Consider the following 9,624-nt stretch of genomic DNA (forward strand, 5'->3'; position numbering starts at 1 on the left):
TCTGTCCAGTATTCACGCGTGTTCCACGTATCTCTGTTGCGACGGTATGTGGCAGATCCGTATCATATTCTGCAGCGGTCTGAGGTTCAGGTGGATAAGAATTTGACTTATGTTGAGAGACCTATTCGTATCCTGGATCATAAGGATAAGGTCTTGCGGAATAAAGTCATTCCTCTAGTTTTAGTTCAGTGGCAGCATCGAGGCACTGAAGAAGCTACTTGGGAGCTTGATAGCAGGATGCATACAGAATATCCTGAGTTATTTTGATTTCATTTTCGAGTTGTATTCAGTTGTAAACTCTGTAAATGTTTGATTTGAATAAATAATTTTTCGGCATCTTGTTTAACATTCAGTACTTAAGATCAGATTTCGATGACGAAATATCTTAAGTGGGGGAGAATGTAGTAGCCCGTACCCAGTTTTAGTAAGTAATTGCTAATTAATCCAATAACATGATTAAGGAAGTTCCAGATGGGTTAACTAGGTTCGGAATTGGATTCAGAACGCTCGATAATGGTTAGAGGGTTGTCGAGTTCGGAGGCTCCGTTGTCGAGTTCGGAGGCTCCGATGTCGAAGTTCGGACGGTTCGAAGAAGGGTTCGGACGCTCCGATCGTGCTGCCGACAGTCGTCATGGATGACGTCATTGTGCTGACATAATCAATGACACATTATCGGGTTCGGACGACCCGAAGTCAATATCGGATGGTCCGATCATGTTCGGACGCTCCGAAGTGTGGTTCAGACGGCCCGAACTCCGTCTATAAATAGGAGGGCCGAGATTCACTTTCAGTCACACCATTCACCTCTTCTCTCTCGATTCCTCGATCTTCTAGCATAGATCTAGGGCATTCTAGGCGTCCCGTTGGAAATCCGAAAGTGGCATAGCGATCCAGGCGTCGTAGCGGAGCTGTGGCCTAGTTTTGAGGCAATCGACGGCAAAGGGCTAACGACGGACGAAGGTATAGCTTTTGCTTCCTAAAAATATTTAGGAGTATGCGATAGCTTAGTTAAGGCTTTTAGAGCACTTTAATGATATTAGTATCATTTGGCAGTGTAGTGCAGATTATAGGCGTAGACCTAGAGCTGGTAGAGCGCGCCTAGTATTTGAGGTACGAAAGTACTGTTCGAGATATCCTGACTGAGTATGCATATATTATGTGACTGCATGATTTATATGCCATTATTATATGCTGCATACATTTGCATCTTGTACTATCTCCTTTGAGATGTCTGTTAGTAGGGTTCTACCCTATCCTATTAGTGGATGGACTTCCATCGATTTGGGTCTGGCGTATCCACTAGTATTTCGGTATGTGAGCCACCTCCTGAAGCGATGGCACAACGTGCTATATACCAGGGGCCGGTCTGTCAGTGTTATCTGATCCTTGACCTCGAGTTCATAGGGAGTTCACTTTGCATGCATGTATACTCATACTCTCGTACTAAGCGTTTTAGGCTCACGTCTCGTACTCTGTGTTTCTAGACACCCTATTCCATGGGGCAGGTTTGCGATTGGACGAGGCGGGTGGATCCAAGAGGGGCTAGTTAGTGGTTGGCCAGCTGGAGCTTCGCCTAGGTTTTATCTTTCTGTTGTATTTGGATTGATACAGCGTTCGATCTGGTTGTATAATATTTAGGTATTTACAGATTCCTTTTCTTGGAATTGTATTTTGATTATGGTTTCCGCAGCTTATTTCTGATTACTGTTTAATTAAGTTAATTGCATGCCTAAGTTCTGTTTAGTAGGTGATCTCGGTAAAGGTCACTACACATCCTAACGGGGAGGGGAAGCGTCTAAAATTTCTGCTAATTCCCGAACCGCGGATTCATCGGGGTAAGACATCCTAACCCAAAAACTTTAAGAGCAAAGAGGAGAAAATAGACTTATAGGTGTGGGGTCAGACAAAAAACGGGGTCGAGAAACTTATCTCGGTACGGGAATGCTCTTGGAGGACGGGCAAAGTAACGGCGCGGAAGCTCATGTAAAAGTAAAAAAAGAAGGTTTTTTTCCGTCTATTTATAGAAGTAGGGATTGAATCCCAGCCATTGGATCAGAGGGCCAATCGAAGGTCCATATGAAGCCAGACAGCCGAGCTGGTTGCCTCAAAAACCGTACCGTCGACAGATTTGGGCCGACAATGTAGAAAACACATGGATCGGGACCGGGATCGGGACCGTACATCATGCCAAACCTCCCCATACAACAAACATAAAATACATGACTATAGGGGGTAGGGCTCGGATCCGACCAGACCATATGATCTAAACTCCATAATTTCTTTAGACCAAAATAGGGATGTACTATTGATGTCCCCAAAAAAACCCAGGGTCCGGCCCGATCCAAGCCCATTAGTTCATACCCGAGAGAGTTGTTTCCAATTCATTAAACCCTATCATATTAAGGTCCAAGTCTAATGAAGGCCTAAACAATACACAAATCATAGATTTATGGCTGAGCCCATGTGATGAGGTCTAAAGGGCCGAGCCCTGCCAGGGTAGGGAAAAAAGGCCTACCCGAACCCAATAGTGGAAGTTTTACTCAAGACTCAAGAATATTGGAAACACTTGTAGATCTTTAAAAGATAAAGTGAGATCTCGATAAACTCGAGATTAAGACGAGATTATTAAATCAGTTCAGAGTCCTAACCGCCATGGTGAGTTAGTCCTACTGACAGTAGTCTCCTACCTCATGTAGAAATCTACTCCAACAAGCATTCTACTCATATGAGGTAACTAACCCCTCCTACCATTATAAATACCTGATATTTTACACATTTACTTTTACTCACGCATTCGCTTACTCATATTCTCTTTCTCTCTCTACTTTATTTATGTACTTCATATTCGTAATCTGAGCACTGACTTAGGCATTGGAGAGTTCATGTCGAACACATCTTCGGTGCCCCACCTAAACCCGTTTCTGCCTGTCGAGAGCACTATTTTTCCGGCCCAACCCGCATATTAAAATATTGAAAGATTCGCTCTACCAGATCAAACCCGAGGTAAAATTTTGGTTATATCAAATACCGAATCAATCATCATTCCAATAACATACACACACTCACACACAATCGAATCAATTTTTTCTGAGTGTGAGAAATGATTCTACACACCGGTTCCTGACCTTTTTAGCATAAATTATTTTCATCAAAATACTTGTGGTTTGGATATTGTGATACTGCATATATAATATACAACCATTCGATTATCAAGTTGAAAGACATCCAAAATATTCGGGGTTGTTTTCAAGCGTGGTCTTTGAGGACAATATTATTAGGAATCCATTGTATCCTACAGAAAAAATTTTTTAGTCCGAGTGCATCACTATGCTGAGAGCAAATAATTTTTTTAAAGAAATTGAGTGTATGGGTCTTGAATTCGCACCTATCATTTTATTGCATAAGATTCTTGGAGTTCTCCAACAACACCAAAATTAACTGAAGAGTTGTCAAATAGAAGCTGAATCGAAGAAATAACCATGCCACCAAGAATAACTTTAGTAGCAAAAAATGTAGAGTCGTGAGAATGACTATCATATGATCTCTGTTTCTGGAACACATTTCTCGTAAATGAATTTTTTTATTTTTTCAAAAAAAGGAAAAAAAAAGAAAAAGAAAAGAAAATGTTACACTGTCACTCTTCTTCCGCGAACTCAACCATATCGCGGGTTCAAAATTCCTCATCTCCATCGTTAATTGGTGCCAAAAGATTTCCGAATAAGGCAACCCATTTCAGTTTCTCGACCAAATCCAACATCAATCTGATGGATTCTGTTCCCAAAACTCGCGAGCCCAGGTTCGAGTTCCTCACCCAGAAGCCGTATTTGCCGCCTTCGTGGGCATCCCACCTCAATCCCATTCCTTCTCACGTCTTTTCACTCGGCCATGTACGTGTATATGCACTCGCAGTTTTTATTTTTGTGTGTGTCATCTGACATCTATTTCGATTTTGGCTTGTTTGACTTAATGGTCCAGTGTTTTGAATGGCTTGTATCTGTTTTTCCAATGTTTTTTTTAGTTGCCGACTCCAATTCACCGATGGAAGCTTCCTAATTTGCCTAAGGATACCGAGGTGTATATCAAGGTAAAAAAGTTTCTTCATTGATCATATTACCAGGCAGTAGCTGAGTCAAGAGGTTTTTGAATTGGGTACAGCTGCAAGATGCTTGTCATCTTAGTTTGCCCTTGTTCTTCTACATTTCAATATTTCTAAGGCCTTGATTCCTGGTCCACTTGCATTTTTAACGCATGGTGATTTGCGGAGGTTCCACTGGCAAAATGCAGCTATGCCTTTATACTACTTATAATGTACTTAGCCACCACTTCTGGAAATTCATAACAAGGAACGGATATGCAGTTTTTTGTGTCCTGCTTAAAGTTTGTCCACTTTCAACTTTTAATTTAATGTTTTCTAAAGTTAAGAACTTTGATCAGTTAGTTATGGAGGTTTTAAGCTCTGGTTTTATAAAGATTTTAAAATTGGAAACGTGTGGTGGTTGCATGAACAAACTGATCAAATTCTCAAGGTTAATGCAATGGAACTGATTTCTTAAAATGCATAGACGGCTTCTTATGGGTCAGAATTTGGATCTTGTGAGTTGTGACCAATGCCTACTTATTTTATGATTAATGAACTATGACATTAATCCAGTTTATCACGGTCCCAACAGACTTTAGCCATTGGACGATTGCAAAATGCTAGTTACACTCCACACACGGTTTCTGAATGACATTTACACAGATTTTTCTGTTAGACGTGCCAATAGGGGCATTAAACTGTTAAGTGTGATTCCTCATGACATTGGATTTTATCAAAAACTATGTGGGAAATTTGCACTTTTGCAGCGTGATGATCTCTCAGGAATGCAACTAAGTGGTAACAAGGTAAGGAAACTTGAATTCTTGTTGGCAGATGCGGTGGCACAGGGTGCAGATTGTGTTATAACTATTGGAGGTATACAAAGTAATCATTGCCGCGCCACTGCCGTAGCTGCCAAATATTTGAATCTTGATTGTTATCTAATACTGCGCACATCAAAGGTACTTAGTCACGCCATGCAATTGGTTTAGTCGTTCTTAAGTTTTAATTTAATGCCATGATTTGGTGTTTATATTAATTGTATAATCTTCTTATTTCCAGGTTCTGGTAGACGAAGATCCTGGATTGACCGGAAACCTCTTGGTTGAACGTTTGGTTGGAGCACATATCGATCTTGTTACGAAAGAAGAATATGCAAAAGTTGGGAGTGTTGTAGGTTTACCATATCAGTGCTTGCTTTCTGCATGTTTTAGGAGTGCAGTTAACTGGTTTATGTTACTTTTCTAGGCTAATTAGAAATACTGAATTGTTGATTGTTAAATTTTATTTGTGCATCAACAAGATTGGGGAGCCAGGGCCTGCTATTATTATGTTCCTTATGCCTTGTAAATGGAACTTACATGCTCAAAGACATGTATCTAAGAATGATAAGGGTCCTAAATAAGGCTTTAACTGATCAAATTTGATCTGTGAAAATTTAACTGTCACAACACTTCATACTGTTCTTGGTTCCACAATTCATTCTTTCTTTGAACCTTGCTGATGAATGATGATTTTCTCTTGATAAGCTCAGGTTAAAAATTGAACTTTGGACCATTTGCAATTGTGAATTGATAACTAAGTAGTGGAATTGAGCCAGTAACTTGTCTGAATGCTTTCTTCGCTTTATTGAATTACCAGTTGTCCAACTGTTCTTTTCTCGGCTTTCACAAGTTGTCGTTTTGATTTGTATGTCTTTTTGTTTAATATCAGGCCCTTACTAGTGTATTAAAAGAAAAACTGTTGAATGAAGGGAGAAAACCATATGTGATACCTGTTGGAGGATCCAATTCATTAGGAACCTGGTAATACTTGGCACCAAAACCCATCATTTTACTTTTAAATTCTAAGGTCGAAAATTGTTTTTGGCTTGGTGTATACAACTGAGATTGGTAAGCATTCTATCTGAAAGTGAAAAATAATAGCCATCTATCAGTGTGGCTGTTCTTTTAAAAAATTGAAATCCTCAAGTTAGTAATTTGACTCCGACAAAATTGATTAGCACAAATGACTTCTACCTATTTGATTTCTATGAACATATTTTCCTTTACTCATAAATGGCTGCTTTACAATTTCATTTCTGCTTGTTATTTATATGGTCACTGTTTGGCTACCTTCTCTGTTTGTGACCTATAGTTTATAAATGCTATCGACCAACACAATAGTTTGGTGTATTTTGTGCGGTTTTTATCTACCACATACGTATGGAAATGCAGGTCCTCTTTAGTATGCTTAATGGCAGGGGTTCTCACATGTCCTTAAATATGTTCGAACAATTGAGAGATGCTCAATCTTCTAGTCTGTACCTTATGGAGCATGAAAGTGCAGAATATTTGGAATACATTCTTTGAATTATGCATGCCTGGACTGCATAAAAAATTCTGCCCTAATACATGATTGGACTGCATAAAAAACTTCTTTGGAAGGCAGAGACCAAGTATTTTGGTGTAATCTGCATAAAAATGTCGGCAAAACTAAGAATATGATCCTTTTGGTTTGCAGGGGATACATTGAAGCAATCAAAGAGATTGAAGAACAATGTGGGAAAGGGAATGGTGAAACAGTATTTGATGATATTGTTGTAGCATGTGGGAGGTCTTAATCTTCTCTTTAATTTGAAACTGTACAGCTATAATCTTGTGACTAAAGGTTGCAGTATGTTGAATTTACTCTAATTGTGGGCTTTATGATGTGTGTAGTGAGTTCTCGGTTGACAAATGGTCTTAATTTTTATTGGTTTTGGATTCTTGTTGCCGGTTGGTTTGGATAGTGTAAAATTTTTGGCTACTGTCGTTAAGTCATTTAAAAATTTGAATGCAATAAATCATTTCATTTGATTAGGCACTCCAGTAAGACAAAGGATTTAGACTTTTTTCAATAGTTGAGCTTCCTTAGTGGTTGTCAACTTCATTCAATATATGCATATGAGTAGTGCAGTTTGTTGGCAATAAACTACTTCTTGGGACTGTAAATTAGAATAATATTGTCAGAATCACAACGTAAAACACCAACTGGATTTTGAATAGAAGAAAAAAAAATTCCATGCAGTACGGCACCCACGAAAATGGTAAGTTTTGGATAATGAACCTTAAGACTGAATTATACGAATTACCATGATCATAAGAAATCCTGGAGCTACCATTAGTTAGGTGATTGCATAAGGTAATGTCTCACTTTCAGTGTGCTAATTTTAAATTTTATTGCTAATGCTTCTGACTTTGCTGCATCTTTGATCAATTTCTCTGCTTTTGGCTAGATGTGAATTATATATATATTTTTTACTTATCTCGTTTCTTCTAGTCCCACTATGGATTTTAAATATCCATAACATATGTCAATTGTGGGAAGTCATGCTAGTTATACTGTTACTAAATTTTGTGATTATCAATTTATAGATTTTTATATCTGTCCTGTTCATGATTTTCAGTGGGGGCACAATTGCCGGCTTGTCTGTTGGATGCTTGCTAAGTGATCTGGGAGCTAAAGTATGTATTCTTCATTTTCTTCTTATATTTACACACATCTTTAAAATCACTGACTATAAATAATTTTCATCGTTGTAGGTTCATGCATATTGTGTATGTGATGATCCAGATTACTTCTATGATTATTCCCAAGGCCTTCTTGATGGACTTCGAGCTGGTGTTAATTCACGCGATATAGTCCGAATTCAAAATGTAAGCTCCTTGTTTATTAAATTATTATTGTGACATTTTCCTTCTGCTTGAGGACTAGTTTGAAGTTTATTTTCTTTTTCCAATGACAGAAAGTAGGTGCGTATTTGGTTTATTGTTCTCTTTAAAAAGATTTTCTAGTGTTTGTGCTACGTTTCATTTAATGCATGTTGACAGACCTTAAGTACTCTCCCTTTCCTGGGTTTTACACCCACAAAAAGACGTTTATTAATACATAATATCCGCCAGATACAATTGGCTTCTCCAAATTGCTGTTAGCCTGTTATACTTGAGTTAGGTTTTGTTAATGCCTTTATGCAGTCTTAGTCAACTATCAATTCAAACGTGAATGTGAATTCCGTGCTTATTTTTCTTGCTCTCGACAGGCCAAAGGTCTTGGTTATGCTATGAGCTCAGCCGAGGAGCTAAAATTTGTAAGTGATATTGCTGCAGCCACTGGCGTTGTCCTCGATCCAGTATACAGGTATGATCTTTTACTCTTTTTCGTGAATGGTGGGGAACCTGCTCCTCACTTTTTGTAACCCTGAATTAACTTGCTGGCTGACTCTAACAGAATGGAATAAGTTTTGGTCACGCGTAAGTTGTATTCAAGAAGTCTAAACTTTTTACAGATCCAATGTTATATTGTTCAACTTTGCCCATTAATTATGCAGTGGAAAAGCAGCATATGGAATGATGAAAGACATGGGTGAGAAACCAGAAATGTGGGAAGGGAGAAAAATTCTCTTCATACACACTGGTGGGCTATTGGGTTTGTTTGAAAAGGCCGACGAGATGGCTTCGTTAGTCGGAAAGTGGCGTAGAATGGACGTTCATGCATCGGTCCCGCGGAAGGAAGGCACTGGTAAAATGTTCTGAAACATATCAAAATACAACTCCTCTTGCCAGATGACCATCATCTGTGTACGTGTTTCTTCTCTTGCATTCTCCTGGAATCTGTAAGATATCGTTTGGTTTCATGGATGTGATGTATGAGAGATGAATAGAAATGTGATAAAAACATGATAAATATGGATAAGCAATACATAGATTAACAATATGTTGTTTTGTATGTTTTTAATTTTATAGGATTATTGTGTTTATTATTATACCTCTTAATTGTCCTTTCCAATTTCTATTCATCCTCCACTAATATCATGTGTTGGAAGAGATTTTTCATCAAACCCATCTATAATGTCATACCCGGTCATGAGATGACATTGAGTTAACAAAAAAATGAAAGAAACATGAGATGAGCAAAAATTTGTGGATCATCTTATTTTCATCCAATGTACCAAACGGTAGCTAAATTGATTTAGATAAGTCGCAGAAAAATGTAATAAAATTCAAGAACACAACGGGATTGTGTATTGTTTGCTCTATTATAAATCTTTTGGTTTGTTTAGATATCAAAATCTTTATTACAAAAGATAAAACTTTTTAGTGTTACTTTTTTCAAAATGGACTTAATTATTCTGTCGATTGGTTTGGGAGATTTGTCGTACCACATAGTAGTTCGTATATATTTTGTAAACATGAATTTAACAAATGAATTTCGAGTTCCAAATCCGATCGAAGATGGAATGAATCTCAGTGAAAATGTTATCAAATTTGTCATATCATGTACACCACGTATATGACAGTTAATTATACTATATTATTAGAATAAATTATCAAATCCTGTAAGAGCTGATCTTGTCGTTTGGTTTTGAAACCACATGCACCAAGAATAAGACAATAAACAAAACATTAGAAAGTAGGGTTAATATACATTGTGGTCTATCTTGTTAGCTGTTTTTCCCAAAATAGTCACTATTCTTTTCGGGTTATCAAAATAATTCCTAATGTTTTGTAATTATTTTAATTTGGTCT

General features: G+C 37.9%; 1 protein-coding gene across 2 annotated transcripts; it reads left to right on the forward strand.

Moving 5' to 3' along the window:
- The first annotated feature begins 3,588 nt into the window (after positions 1-3,588).
- LOC140880872 (D-cysteine desulfhydrase 1, mitochondrial) lies at positions 3,589-9,159 on the forward strand. 2 transcript variants are annotated; one of them, XR_012149727.1, is made up of 11 exons: positions 3,589-3,887; positions 4,019-4,084; positions 4,846-5,040; positions 5,141-5,251; positions 5,792-5,883; positions 6,581-6,673; positions 7,506-7,563; positions 7,642-7,755; positions 8,139-8,236; positions 8,427-8,711; positions 9,058-9,159. XR_012149727.1 is itself a non-coding variant. In XM_073285722.1 (10 exons), exons 1-10 carry the CDS (start codon positions 3,624-3,626, stop codon positions 8,629-8,631), a joined length of 1,296 nt encoding a protein of 431 aa, XP_073141823.1. In that variant the 5' UTR covers positions 3,589-3,623; the 3' UTR covers positions 8,632-8,863. The 2 variants fall into 2 exon arrangements, 1 of the variants encoding a protein (XP_073141823.1); XM_073285722.1 differs by lacking the exon at positions 9,058-9,159 and having other exon boundaries at positions 8,427-8,863.
- The last annotated feature ends 465 nt before the right edge of the window (positions 9,160-9,624 follow it).

This window comes from Henckelia pumila, chromosome 2 (assembly GCF_033568475.1).
Source record: "Henckelia pumila isolate YLH828 chromosome 2, ASM3356847v2, whole genome shotgun sequence".
In the NCBI taxonomy this organism is placed as follows: Eukaryota; Viridiplantae; Streptophyta; class Magnoliopsida; order Lamiales; family Gesneriaceae; genus Henckelia; species Henckelia pumila.